A 15,717-nucleotide genomic window follows, 5' to 3' on the forward strand; every position below is an offset into this window, starting at 1 on the left:
GGCGTGGACCCCGGTCAGCAGTCCTGGTCAAGGCAGCCACCAGAAACAGGGCTCCCTGGACCAATATTGCTCATGGTTTTAGTGGCACGGGGGTGCAGAGAAAAGCAGGGGCCTCGGGTGACCACTGGGATGGTGGCTGGGGGTGGGCACCACCGGTGGGAGGTGGTGGAGTTCAGCGGAGTTTGCAGAGAGGGAGTCTGTGTGTTCTGGACCATCCAGAGGGGATCAGTCTAAGGCTTTTCTCTGAGGTGGAGCTCTGGCAGACTAATTCTTTGCTCCCACCCTCTGAAAAGCTGCAAAAAGCCACCGAAGAACAAAATCCTCCAGAGAACAAAAGCCTGAAAAACTAGTTTCCATAGAGCCCAACCCCTTGACAGGGGGCAGGGTGACTCAACCCAAGCAAGATTGATTGGAAAACAATGTGTTGGCCCCTCCCCCAGAAGACAAGCCAAAAGAACAGACGACAACCACCATAGGGTCCCCATAAAACTGTAAAACCCCAACATCAGGAAAAAACAATATATTAAGCTCCTGGTATTGCCCTAAAACCTGTAGATTTCATAGATACAACTTTTCCTTCTTTCTTTCTTTTCTTTCCTTTTTTTTTTTTTTTGGTTAATTTGTTCTCGTGATTCTTTTTTTTTTTTTTTTTTTTAACCTGCTTAATACAAACATTTCATAATAACTTTTTAACTTGAACTTTTTTATGCATATACCTGTGTTTCTTTTTCTTTTTCTTTTTTTAAATATACATATAGCTATAAGTTTCAAGGTAATCCTTTTTCCCTTTTTAATACTACCCCTATATATAAACCAGTTTTAATTTCCTTGTATCTCTGGAAAGTTGAATCTTTTAACAAAATAACAAGATACACCCAGGAAGAACCAAAATAACCTGCCTCACCCACACTGAGGATTTATAGCCACCTTCCACTAACTCTTCTGTTAGTGTTTATGTGTATTTCTTTTTGTTCTGGTACTATAGAAATCTTAGTCTTGGGGCTCCTTTTGGCTGGGCTCTTCCTATTTTTCTTCTCATTTACTTTTGTTGCTCTTTTTGTTTGCTTGTTTTTGTTTATGTACCTTATAAATCTTACTTTTGGGGCTCATTTTGGCTGGGTTTTCTCTTTCTTTTTTTTCCTTTTTCTTTCTTTCTGGTGCTGACATCTGATTTCTCTGAAACTTTCCAGGGCACACGTTGTCTGGATCACAGCTGATATACTCAGCTGTACATCCTCTCAACCACCCCTCACCAAAATGACCAGGGAGAGAAAAGCCAACAGAGGAAAAATTCAGAGACTGTACCCTCTGCCACAGAACTACTGGGTATGGACATAAACAGTATGTCAGAAAGGGAATTCAGGGTAACAATTATCCATTCAATGACTAGGCTGGAGGACACCATTAGGGACAACATAGAATCTCTAAGGGCTGAATTGAGAGCCAATCTGGCAGAAGTTAAAAATGCTATCTATTAATGAGATCCAATCTAATCTAAATACTCTAATTGCTAGGGTAACTGAGGCAGAGGATAGAATTAGTGATCTAGAAGACAAACTGATAGAAAAGAAAGATCAGGAGGAGGCCTGGAACAAACAGCTTAGAAGCCACGAAAACAGAATTAGGGAAATAAAAGAGGCCATGAAACATTCCAACATCAGAATTATTGGGATCCCTGAGGGGGTAGAGAAAGAGAGACTAGAAGATATAGTTGAATAAATTCTGGATGAAAATTTCCCCAGTCTGAGGAATGGAACAAGTGTTTGTGTCCTAGAGGCAGAAAGGATACCCCCCCTCCAAGATAAAAAAAAAAAAAGTCTAGAAAGACATCCAGACACTTAATTATGAAATTCACAAATTGTAATTTCAGACATGAGGTCTTAAGGGCACCTAGGGGGAAAAGATTCCTTACATACAGAGGAAGGACCATCAGAATAACGTCAGACCTATCCACAGAAACCTGGCAAGTCAGAAAGGGCAGGGAAGACATATTCAGCGCACTAACTGAGAATAACATGCAGCCAAGAATACTTTAACCAACAAGGCTGACATTTAAAATGATGGAGAAATAAAGAGCTTCCAAGACCAGCAAGGTTGAAAAGGGTATGTGACCACCAAGCCAGTACTACAAGAAATATTAAGGGGGTTCTGTAAAAGAAGAAATAACCCAGGAGTGACACTGTACAGTAATTTACAGAGACAATCTATAGAAACAAGGACTTCACATGCAACATGATGTCAATAAAAACTTATCTTTCAATAATCACTCTCAACGTGAATGGCCTAAATGCTCCCATAAAATGGCACAGTGTTGTAGAGTGGATAAAATGACAGGACCCGTCCATACATTGTCTACAAGAGACACATTTGGAACCTAAAGTATATCCAGACTGAAAGTGAAGGGATGGAGAACCATCTTTCATGCCAACGGGTCTCAAAAGAGAGCTGGTGTAGTGGTTCTCATATCAGATAAATTAGATTTTTTTTAAAAAATTTTTTTCAATTTATTTATTTTCAGAAAAACAGTATTCATTATTTTTTCACCACACCCAGTGCTCCATGCAATCCGTGCCCTCTATAATACCCACCACCTGGTACCCCAACCTCCTACCCCCCCCGCCACTTCAGAGTCCATAGTCTCTCGTGATTCACCTCCCCTTCCAATTTACCCCAACTCCCTTCTCCTCTCTAACACCCCTTGTCCTCCATGCTATTTGTTATGCTCCACAAATAAGTGAAACCATATGATAATTGACTCTCTCTGCTTGACTGATTTCACTCAGCATAATCTCTTCCAGTCCCGTCCATGTTGCTAACAAAAGTTGGGTATTCATCCTTTCTGATGGAGGCATAATACTCCATAGTGTATATGGACCACATCTTCCTTATCCATTCGTCCATTGAAGGGCATCTTGGTTCTTTCCATAGTTTGGCGACTGTGGCCATTGCTGCTATAAACATTGGGGTACAGATGGCCCTTCTTTTCACAACATCTGTATCCTTGGGGTAAATACCCAGGAGTGCAATTGCAGGGTCATAGGGAAGCTCTATTTTTAATTTCTTGAGGAATCTCCACACTGTTCTCCAAAGAGGCTGCACCAACTTGCATTGCCACCAACAGTGTAAGAGGGTTCCCCTTTCTCCACATCCTCTCCAACACATGTTGTTCCTGTTTTGTTAATTTTGGCCATTCTAACTGGTGTAAGGTGATATCTCAATGTGTTTTTTTTTTAAAGATTTTATTTATTTGAAAGACAGAGATCACAAGTAGGCAGAGAGACAGGCAGAGGGAGAGGAAGGGAAGCAGGCTCCCTGCCAAGCAGAGAGCCCGATGCGGGACCCGATCCCAGGACCCCGGGATCATGACCCAAGCTGAAGGCAGAGGCTTCAACCCACTGAGCCACCCAGGGATTTGAATCTCCCTGATGGCTAATGATGATGAACATTTTTTCATGTGTCTGATAGCCATTTGTATGTCTTCATTGGAGAAGTGTCTGTTCATATCTTCTTCCCATTTTTTGATAAATTAGATTTTAAACTAAAGACTGTAGTCAGAGATACAGAAGGACACTATATCATTCTTAAAGGGTCTATCCACCAAGAATATCTAACAATTGTAAATATTTATGTCCCCAACATGGGCAGCCAACTATATAAGTCAACTGTTAATCAAAATAAAGAGTCATATTGATATGAATACATTAATTATAGAGGATCTTAACACACCACTCTCAGCTATTACTGAGAGTGGTATATTACTCAGCTATTATTCATCCAAGCAGAAAATCAATAAAGAAACAAGAGCTTTGAATGACACATTGGACCAGATGGATGCCATAGATATAGACAGAGCATTACACCCTAAGACAACAGAATACTCATTCTTCTTGAGCACACATGGAAATTTCCACAGAATAGACCATATACTGGGTCACAAATCAGGGCTCAACTGATACCAAAAGATTGAGATTATTCCCTGCATGTTCTCAGACCATAATGCTTTGAAACTGAAACAACCACAAGAAAAAGTTTGGAAGGAATTCAAACACTTGGAAGCTAAAGACCATTCTGCTCAAGAATGTCTGGGCCAACCAGGAAATCAAAGAACTTAAACAATTCATGGAAACCAATGTGAATGAAGACACATCGGTCCAAAACCTATGGGATACAGCAAAGGTGGTTCTAAAGGAGAAATACATAGCCATCTAAGCCCACTCAAAAAAAATTGAAAAATCCCAAATATACCAACTATCTTTACACCTTAAAGAACTGGAAAATCACCAACAAATTAAGCCAACCCCACACACAAGAAGGGAAATAATTAAGATTAGTGCAGAGATCAATAAGTTAGAAACTGGAGATACAGTAGAACACATCAATGAAACTAGAAGTGTTTCTTTGAAAGAATCAATAATATCAATAAGCATCTGGCCAAACTAAACCAAAAGAAAAGAGAGAGGACCCAAATTAATAAAATTATGAATGAAAAGGGAGAGATCACGACTAACACCAAGGAAACAGAAACAATCATCAGAAATTATTATCAACAGTTACATGCCAATAAGTTAAGCAACCTAGAAGAAATGGATACACTGCTGGAAACCTATAAACTTTCAAGACTGAAACAAGAAGAAATTGACAACCTGAACAGACCAATATCTAGTAACAAGATTGAAGCAATGATCAAAAAGTCAATAAAACAGAGGCCACCTACGGAAAGGGAGAAGATATTTGCAGATGAACTACAGACAAAGGGCTGATATCCAAGATCTATAAAGAACTTATCAACCTCAACACCTGAAAAACAAAGAATCCTGTCAAGAAATGAACAGAAATGTGAACAGACATTTCTCTGAGAAAGACATAAAAATGGCCAACAGACCCATGAAAAAGTGCTCCACATCACTTGGCATCAGGGAAGTACAAATCAAAACCACACAGAGGTACCACTTCATACTAGTCACAATGGCTAAAATTAACAAGTCAGATGGTGAGGATGCGAACAAAGGGGCGCCCTCCTACACTGTTGGTGGGCATGCAAGATGGTGCAGCCACACTGGATAACAGAACAGATGTTCCTTGAGAAGTTTAAAGTAAAGCTGCCTGTGACCCAGCAATTGCACCGCAAGGGATGTAACCCAAAGTTACAAATGTAGTGATCCAAAGCACACCTGCACTCCAATATTTATAGCAGGAATGTCCACAATAACCAATCTATGGAAAGAGCGGAGACATCCATCAACAGATGAATGGATAAAGATGTGGTATATATGTACCATGGACTATTACTCAGCCATCAGAAAGGATGAATACTTAAGCATTTATATCAACATGGATGGAGCTGAAGGGTGCTATGCTGAGTGAAATAAGTCAATCAGAGAAAGACAATTATCACATGGTTTCACTCATATGTGGAACATAAGAAAGAACACAGAGTATCACAGGGGAAGGGAGGGAAAACCAAATGGGAAGTCATCAGAGAGGGAGACAAATGATGAGAGACTTTTAGCTATAGGAAACAAATTGAGGATTGCTGGAGGGGTGTGGTGTGGGGGATGGGATAACTAAGTGGTGGGCATTAAGGAGGGCAAGTGATAGGATGAGCACTGGGTGTTATACAAAACTGATGAATTATTAAATTCTACATCTGAATCTAATGATGTACTATAGGTTGGCTAATTGAATTTAAATAAAGGAAGAAAAGAAAAAGTTCAGTGAAACCATTTAGTCCTATATTTGAATTGGAAATCTCAAAATAAGCACATGAGATGAGTTATATTTTAAAAAGAGAGAGAGAGACTCACTTTAGACCTGCAGATTAAAAGTGAGGGGATGGAAAACCCACTATTGTGCTAATGCACATCAGACAGAGCTACAGTAGCCGTCTGTGTATCAGAAAGACTAGATTTCAAACCATGGACTATAAAAAGAGATGAACAAGGGGACTACCTCATAATAAAGGGGTCTATCCAACAAGAAGATCTAACAATTCTATATGACTCCAACTTGGGAGCACCCAAATATCGAAATAAGTTAGTAACAAACATAAAGAAAAAGTTACTGATAACACAATAATAGCAGGGAACTTTAACACCCCACTCACAGTAAGGACTGATCATCTAAGCAGAAGATCAACAAGGAAACAATGGCTTTGCATGGCACGCTGGACCAGATGGATTTAACAGATATAGTCAGAAACTTTTATCCTAAAATAGCAGGATACACATTCTTTTTCCAGTGCACATAGGCCATTCTCTGGAATAGATCACATACTAGTTCACAGATCAGGCCTCAACCAGTATAAAAAGATTGAGATCATACCATGCATATGTTTTGACTGCAATGCAATGAATCTTGAAGCTAACCCCCAGAAAAAATTTGGAAAGGCCATAAATACCTGAAGGTTAAAGAAGTATCCTACTAAAGAATGAATGGGTCAATCAGGAAATTCAAGAAGAAATTAAAAATACATGGAACAAATGAAAATGAAACATGATGGCCCCCAAACTTACACACACACACACACACACACACACACACGCACACACACACAGATACTAATCAGCATCAAAAAGAATGAAATCTTGCCATTTGCAGGGACATGGATAGAACTAGAGTGTATTCTGCTAAGTAAAATAAATCAGACAGAGAAAGACAAATGCCATAGGATTTTAAGAAACAAAATAGATGAACATAGGGGAAGGAGGGAAAAAGAGAGGGAGGCAAACCATACAACAGACTCTTAATGATAGAGAATAAGCAGAGCTGCTGTAGGGAAGGTGGGCAGGGGGTCGGCTAGGTGGATGGCGGGCGTTAAGGAAGATATTTACTGTGATGATCACTGGTTGTTGTATGTACATGATGAGCCACTAAATTCTATTCCTGAAACCAGTACTATAGTATATGTTAATTGGAATTTAAATAAGAACTTGAAACTACCAATAAATAAATAAATAAATAAATAAATGTCACCCTCAATGACATTAAAAATTCACACTGACACTTTCTATAGTATATAAGTTTATTGATGTTCATATTGAGGTTTTTCAAATGAGGATTTAAAGAAGGAAACCTGACGAGCTGTCTCTGGGTTTCAGCTGTTCAATATCTAAACGGAAGTTTTATCTATTATCTAATTACTTACAAAAAAAAATCTTTCTAAATGGTGTTTACTCAGTATCATTGTCAAAGGATCCTGGAGTCAGTCCAACTATGAGTGGCACACCTTTATTCCTTTAACAAATATGATTATGTATTTACAATGTGCTAGATGATACATCTATACAAAAGAATAAGACCTTCTCCCAAACATCCCTGAAGATGTTTGCAAAATAAATCACATATACACACACACACACAGACACACACACGTATATGCATATATATAAACAATAATCAGAGTACAAACACGTATATATATATTATATATATATACAAAATAAATCTCTACATCATAGTTATGTCATTTTTGTACACACAAATGTTTTAAAATCACTGTAGCTTACTTAGAAATATGAAATTCTGGGATGCCTAAGTGGCTCAGTCAGTTGAATGTCTGACTCTTGGTTTTGGCTCTTGGTTTTGGTACCCGGATCTCAGGGTAGCGCGAGCGAGCCCTGCAACAGGCTCTGTGCTCAGTGTGAGTCTGTTTGCCCCTTTCTCCCCTCTCTCCCTCTGCCCCTCCCCCCACTAAGAAAGTGCATGCTTTCTTTAAAATACATAAATAAATAGAAATATGAAATTTTATTTTTACCTTCTTTTCTTTTCCAACAAGGTCTTGAAGGTGGAGATTAATTCAAGATAAGAGGTAGGAGTCACATAGTTGTATCTTTGAAGTTCAACATAGAAGGATGTAGATAAATCTATAGTAGAAGTGTGGAAGTTTTTACACATGGTGATACAGCCTTCTCGTATTTCCTCCGACATTTCAGTTTCTTCCAAGAAGCGTGAGGCAACTGCCTGGAGTGCATCTTCCGGCCATGACTGAATTTAGGATAAATGAGTTAGTACTTGATCAAAGGGACCAGTGTAAGTCTGTTACTCCTGTAGCCCTGTGTGATTTATCGATGTCAGAAGTGGAGAGGAACGGGTGAAGGATGGGGCAGGAGAGACACTTCCATGAGGAACTCCCGATCCCCGACCCCCAACCAAGGACTTACACACTTAGGAGTCAGTAGCTGGTACTACTCACATTGACTCGTCATGGTTTGTTCAAAGGTTAGAGAAATGGTTTGTGTGTGTCGCAGGCGCAAGGAAGAGGACAGGAACTAAATTTATGGCATGTCTACTTCTGTGTGCATTCTTCCAGTGTCATCTCACTGAATTCTCCCAATAATTCTCTGAGGTATATGCTATTATCCTCTCCTCTCAACTCCAGAATCATCTGAATGACTCTCTCTTTGATTTCTTCTTAAAGGTATCCCAAACTTGACAAGTCCAAAATGTAGTTCCTGTCTCTCCCCAAGTAGTTGGCCTTGGGGAATGTGCACAGTCATCTTCCCCAACTTGGAAACACCACCACCACCCACTCCTTGCTCCAGCCATGGAGGAATCAGGCCTGATACGTCTCCTTCTCAACCCTTCATTCATCCCCTAAACAAGTCCTATAGGTACCATCCCCACAATAGCTTCCAAATCCTTTCTCTTCTTCCTACAACAGCCATCCCAATTCAACTCCCTGTTTCCTTCTGCTTGGAATATTCCAGTGGTGTCCTAACTGGTCTCCCTGCTGATGTGGCTCTCTACAGCTGCCAGAGTGATTTTTTTCAAAATGTAAATTAGCTCCTGTCACACTCCCCAACTAATAATCCGTCAAAGACTTCCCAGTGTACTTCAACTTCAAAACCAGCTTGTTGATCTCTGCCACCTTCCTGACGTCACCTCTGCTACTCCCCCTCAGTGACTCGGTGCCTGCCACGCCCAAGTCCCCTGACACACCCCTTCCTTCCACAGCCCCTTCCCTTCACGAGTTTATGCCCTCTGCCCACATCCTCTCAGTACTTCTCGTCTGGCATGCTTCCTCTGAAAAGGTCAACTCTTCAGAAACGCTTTTACTCCCTATATGCCACACTGTTGATGGAGTAAGTTTTTGCTAATTTGTCTGTCTCTAGAAAATAAGCTCGAGATCAGAACCATTGCCTATTTCATTTTCCTTTTCACTCCCAGCTTTCAGAATAGTACCTGCTATTGAGCAAGCGTTCAATAAATCTCTTGTTTGACACCGTCTTAGCAGGAAATGGAGAACAGAGGGGCTGTGCACATTCCCCAAGGCCAAAAGCACTCACAGGGCCTTGGCCAAAACCCACAAACTCCCAACGCACACCGTTGTCCCATCCGCTCTGTGCTTCCTGGTACTGAAGTTAACTACCGCAAGTGTCCCTCTGGCTGTCCTCCTTTTGACTTCCTGTTGGGTTTGGCTAATGGAAAGAGGCTGGAAGGACAGGAGAGGGGCAGGAGTATTCATACCCTCCCTTCCTTTCTAGCAGGAGCTTAGTTCTAGGTTTTGTGTTCCCGCTCCTTTCAAGTAATCCTACTTCCACAGCTCTGAGCCCCAGGAACACGCTTTCCTCCCTCTGTCCCTTTATGCCCAACCCGTACTAAAGCTCCCCGCTATGCTCCACCCCCTCCTAACTGCTCCACTGTCCCCCCTCAGCTCCTTCAACCCCACCTGCAGCTGTAGCTCCGGGAATAGTTCCTTCATTCAGCTTCTCTCAGGGAAGCCTTCAGAGGACCCTGACTGATACTCAAATTCATCCTAAAACCTTCTGTTAATATACTGAGCTTAATGATGGTATTTATGCGTAATAAGATGCTTTTCTCTTATGATGATTTCTTGAATTCGAATTTCCTACAATACATTATCATTGATCAGAAATTTCTGCTCAACCACCTTTTTGGGGGCAGTCTATAAAATAAGCCATGATGATGACGAAGAGTCACCATACCATTTCAGGTATGGCCATACCTGAAACCAGTCAATGGTACAGCAGTTAACGAGAGCAGGGAACTTCCTGAGGCGGATCCGGAATGCATCTCCGATGGGACTCATGGCGAGGACCACGTGCAGCTGGTTGCGGCAGCGATCGATGAACATATTGAAAAGAGCTATGGGGCTTCCATCTGTCTGTTTGGTTTTATCCCGTTGGCGGTCTAACTGACGCATCTTATCACATATCTCCTGCTTCTCGTCTAATGCAAAGAGATTTGGAACCTCCCCGGCATTCAGCAGATTGTTGACATCTTCTAGAAATGACTCCCTTTTGATCTGAGTGTCTGTAAACAGGAAGACACCTTGCATCTCACCTTCGGCGCATTTCCTGAGGATCACTTTTAAATCTTCGTGCCACTCAGTAGTACCATACCCCTTGGAGATTTCGACCTGAAAAACTGAATAGTCAGCCATGTGGGCAGCTAATCTGGTGACAGACTGCCTCCCGCTCCCGCCAACACCAACCAGAAGAGCATGACTGCGAGGTTGCTTCAGGATCCTGGAAATTCGGCTGATGTGCTCTATGGCAAATCGGAATAAGACAAGGCTCATGGTTTTCTTGCTCATATTGTTGTATTCTTCTAAGTGAGCTTCTGCTATCACCCGAAGATTATCCACATCCTCAACTTCTCTGTAGTTGGTGTCCTCCCGCCTGGGATCGTGGAAATCACAAAACATTAAGCTACGCAAGTCATCTTCTTCTACCACCCCATCGTTATCGAAATCTAAGTGTTGAAAAAGCTCATGAAAATCTTCATCCATGTATTTTTTCAAAACTTCTTGAATGTAGTTGATAAGCCAACCTCTATCTGCATTATCCAGAAGACGGTCATAATACACTCTAAGGACCTGAATGAGCAAAAAGCCACTGTAAGAACTGATTGGTCTATTTTTGTAGTTTTACTTACATATCAATCTCAAGTCACATAAAAACTACTCCAGGATATTTCTATGGGTTTTATTAAAGGCATAGCCAAATAATCGGGATGGAGCCATAATAATGCTTATTTTAAATATTAATTATGATCATATATATTTGAGATAATACGTAGTTATATATAGTTATTAATAAATAAAGGCGTTTTGGGGGAACAGAAGAAGATTATAGAGATGCAAAGAATATTAACGACCAGGGCAGCTGGGTGCCTCAGTCAATTAAGCATCTGCCTTCGTCTCAGGTTATGATCCCAGGGCATGGAGACTGAGCTCCACATCAGGCTCCTTGCCTCTCTCTCCCTCCATCTGCCTCTTCCCCAGCTCATGCTCTCTCTCTTGCTTTCTCTCTCTCAAATAAAAAAAAAAAAAATCTTTAAAAAAAGTATTAATGACTAGAGAAGGAAAAAAGGACTAGAGAAAGTGGCTGCCTTTACTGGTCACTCAGGTACAGATAAAGAAGTTGGGGACTCCTCTGTAGTGATCTTTCCTTTTTCCAAGTCAGGAAACACTCTGAAAATTATTGGCAAATGAATAGTATTATTTTTTAAGGCACATTTTTTGGGGGAAAAGAAATGTCTTAGGTGAAAATCAAGTCTGTTTTGCACATTTATTATTTTTGTTATTAGTCACTGCAGATGGCAATCTACTAAAATAAACTTATGAAATGTACATGTTATGGGACTGTAAGAAATAGTTAATCAGGCTTGTCACATAAAACTATTTCCTCAACATGGTATAAGTGTCCCCTTGGTTACTATTTGTTTGGACTGAATTGTGTCCCTCCCCACCCCTCAAATTCATGGGGAAGTCCTAACCACATTATGACTATATTAAGAGAAAAGTCCTTTAAAGAGGTCATTGAAGTTAAATAAGGTCACAAGGGTAGAGCCCTAGTCCCATAGGACCGTTCTTATAAGAAAAGGAAGTGAGAACAGAGTTTCCACTCTTTCCCTGCAGGTGCACAGGGGAAGGGCCATGTGAGGACACAGTGAGGGGGCAGCCTGTACCCACATTCGGTGGCACCTTGCAAGTGGACTTCTGGCCTCCAGGACTATGAGAAAAAACGCATATGAGAAAAGCAATGTGTATTTGTGCCAACAAAACTGTCATTTGGGGGAAATTACTGAACCCTGTCTGCGAAAGCGGTTCACCTATGAAATGGAAACAGGAATACTTGCTCGGCATTCCATTCCAGTTGTACAGCAAAAATAAAACCACAATGTATGTGGAAGCACTGTAACATTCAGAAATAAAATGATTACAAACCACCTTGAGATCAGCCCAATGGTGCTCCAGAGTAATGCTTTTAGTGTTTCCACTACCGTCAGGCGGGTGCCATGAGCGCGTCACCCCTTGGTCTAGCAGGGGCGGCGGTGCAGGCCCGTAGTATGGGTGAGGCTCCGTGCACACTCTCGCTGTTCAAAAGCTATTTATTTACTGGACAATCGAGTTCCCTGACATATGCCGATAGTCACGTCCTTGGACTGAGGTACTGAAGACGTGGTACAATATTCCTGTGGGAGGAGAAGCCTAAACCAAGCCAACCTCACATATCTGGTATCACTGCTGAAGACGAAGTCAGGATACTATTACCCGGCGGGCTACTTAGCAAGCACCTAGGATAGTGTTTCCCAAGGACTGTCAACAAACCTGTACTGAATCACCTGCGGTACGTGCTGAAATGCAGATGGCAGGGGCCCACTTGAAATCTTTGAGGGCGGTGCCTGGGAGTATCTTATTTTTCTACTTCTGTTTCTTTACGTAAGATACAAAACTCCTAAGTGCACAGCTCCCAAGAATTTTTACACATTTATACACGCAGGTCCCCACCACCGAGATCAAGATACAGAAGGCCACCAGCGCCTTCGCAGGCTCTCTCTCCCTTCTGCGGATCCCCTGCCCCCTACCCTGTGATTCCGCCGCCCCCTCTTCCATGTGGAGAAGTAGATATGGAAAATTTCTCTATCATAAGTCTACATCATTCCAAGAGAGGTAATCTCTGGAGTACTTTTATTATATTGTATTTATGATTTGAGTTTATTTACCTCCAACCCTGAATTACAGATTGTTTTAATTAATATATAATTCACATATCACAACATTCACTCTTTAAAAGCATAGAATTCAGTGGGTTTTATAATATTCATGAAGTTAAGCAAACATCACAACTCTCTAATACTAGAACTTCTTCCTCACCCCCATGTAGCAACCCTATATCCATGATCGGTCACTCCTGATTTCCTCCTGGCGCCCCCCAGCCCCTGGCAACCATTACTCTGCCTCTGTTAATTTACTTACTCTGCATATTTCGTATAAATGGGATCATATGATATGAGACCTTTTGTGTCTGGTTTCTCTCACTCAGATGACGCTTTCTAGGTTCATCCGTGTTGTGTATGCACTGCTCTTTCTTTTTAGGGCTGAATGAAATTCCGTGGTGTGTATATACCACATTTTCTTTGTCCATTCATTAGCTGATATGTATGTGAGTTGTGTCCACTTTTTATTATAATTCTACTAACATTTGTGTACAAGCTTTTGTGTGGACATGTGTTTCCAGTTCTCTCGCCTGCATGGCTAGGAGGACCCGGTGCTGGGTGACTCGGTAGCTGTGACGTTTGAGGAACTAGCTGTGCTCTGAAGCAGCTGCACCACTTATACCCCCGGGCGGTGAATGAGGGCAGGGTTCCTCCGCCAATTCACGAGCACTTGCTGTTATCTGCCGTTGGGGTGACAGCCACCCCGTGGGTGTGAGGCATACCTCGCTGCGGCTTGGATTTGCATTTCCCTAATGACTAATGATGGTGAACATCTTTTCATGTGCTTATCGGCCATCTGTAGATCATCTTTGGAAAAATGTCTATTCAAATCCTTTGCCCACTTTTAAATTGGTTATTTATCTTTTACTATTGAATTGTAATAGCTCATTTTCTGGATCTGAGACACTGATCAGATATATGACTTGCAAATATTTTTTCCCATTCTGTGGGTTGTCTTTTCACTTGCTAAACAGTATCCTTAGAAGCATGAAAATTTTTACCTTTGATGAAATTTAATTTATTTTTTTCCTTGCGTCACTTTTGCAGAATAACTATATTTAATAAGCAAATCAGATTTGGGGCACGCAAATGTTTGAAAACCACGGAGAAACCAAAGGGAACGTAAAATAGTAAACCAGTTTCATGCCTTAAAAACCATTTAATAAAGTTACATTAGGTCTTCTGACTTGGTAAAAGTGTCTGGACACCTAAAGGACACCTAAAGTAGTATCTGGCCCATATTAGGCCCTTAGGAAATCTTTTTTGAGTGAGTAGAAACAAAGCACAAGTAGAGCGTTGAGTTCAATTACTTCATAATTTTTTTGAAACATTGAAAACAATGTGTCTAACACTGTTCTCAGCGCTGTGAATAAATCAGTGACAAAAAAGAAAGAGAGAAAATCTCTGACCTCATGGAACTTGCCTGCTGTCTGAGGAAGATGAGACAATAAACATGACAAATAAATTTTATGGCATGTTAGATGCTGATAAATGCTACGAAAAGAAGAAAAAGAGAGTTTAAGTCAAGAAAGACTGGAACTACTAGTGGGGTGAGAGCCTGTTGTATGTAATAGGGTGGTCAGCGTGGGCCTCATGGAGAAGGAGAGATTTGCTCGAAGGCAGCAGGAAGCCAGTGGCCAGGATCCAGGGCAGCATTCCAGGCAGGGAGAGCAGCCAGGAGGCCTGTGCTGCCGGTGAAGGAGAACGGGCGCTCTCACACAAGAGCAGCACACAACTGGCAGCCGGACGGGAGCCAGGAAAGAGGTACACGTAGGAAATCTTGTGGGTCACCAGAATTTTATGTTTCATCCCTCCCAGTGAAGTAGAGTGCTCTTGAAAGGTTTTGAGCTGAGAATTTAAACTCATTATATTGCATGAATATCAAAAATGTAAAGTTATTATATTATGAATTTCATTACACTAAAAATTCCGTTTCTAAATGTCCTTTTGTAATTTTTATTCCTACAGCACATGGTTTTAACATAGCACATTCCTATTTTCTAGATTTAACTACATTATTAAAATTAAAATAGCTATATTATTTACATATTAAAAATAAAACATTTTTCTTTAACTTTCCTATAATTCTTTGTATTAAATTATTTCTGATGTCTTATTTTATTATATTCTTTCTCTCCTTCCTTCTTCAAGTTTTTTTTTTTTTAAGATTTTATTCATTTATCTGACAGACAGAGAGCACAAGTAGGCAGTGTGGCAGGCAGAGAGAGAGGGGGAAGCAGGCTCCCCGCCAAGCAGAGAGCCTGATGTGGGGCTCGATCCCAGGACCCTGGGATCCTGACCTGAGCCAAAGGCAGAGGCTTTAACCCACTGAACTACCCAGGCACCCCCCTTCCTCAAGTTTTTATAAGAAAATGTTCACCCATATTCCTCTTCCCACAAAGAACTTAAATATACTTTCAATATATTTTTATGCTTTCAAAACTGGTTTGTTTTGCAGTTGTTTTGGCATCTAGAAATCCAAGTAAGTAATGCAAACAAATATATTCTTTTCTTATAAAAACAGCTCCTTAAAAAGTATTCCATCTAAGAAATTATTTGAAATCAAACAAACAAGAATTAAGTCACATAAGGGGGATTGACCCAAAGTGATACCTACTTAGAAATATCTTTTTTTTTAAGATTTTATTTATTTATTAGACACACAGAGAGAGAGATCACAAGTAGACAGAGAGGCAGGCAGAGAGAGAGGGTGAAGCAGACCCCCTGCTGAGCAGAGAGCCCGATGCGGGGCTT

The 15,717-nt window shown here is 40.9% G+C and overlaps 1 protein-coding gene across 1 annotated transcript in view; it reads right to left on the minus strand.

Moving 5' to 3' along the window:
- DNAH7 (dynein axonemal heavy chain 7) overlaps nucleotides 1–15,717 on the minus strand; it is a 251,111-nt gene that overhangs the window by 100,453 nt on the left and 134,941 nt on the right. Inside the window, exons 41-42 of the mRNA XM_044241200.1 lie at nucleotides 9,965–10,837; nucleotides 7,754–7,983 (exon numbers count right to left, since the gene is read on the minus strand). Of these exons, the coding sequence (XP_044097135.1) occupies nucleotides 7,754–7,983; nucleotides 9,965–10,837 (1,103 nt within the window). The remainder of the gene's footprint in view (nucleotides 1–7,753; nucleotides 7,984–9,964; nucleotides 10,838–15,717) is intronic.

This window comes from Neovison vison, chromosome 3 (genome assembly GCF_020171115.1).
Source record: "Neovison vison isolate M4711 chromosome 3, ASM_NN_V1, whole genome shotgun sequence".
NCBI classification, from domain to species: domain Eukaryota; kingdom Metazoa; phylum Chordata; class Mammalia; order Carnivora; family Mustelidae; genus Neogale; species Neogale vison.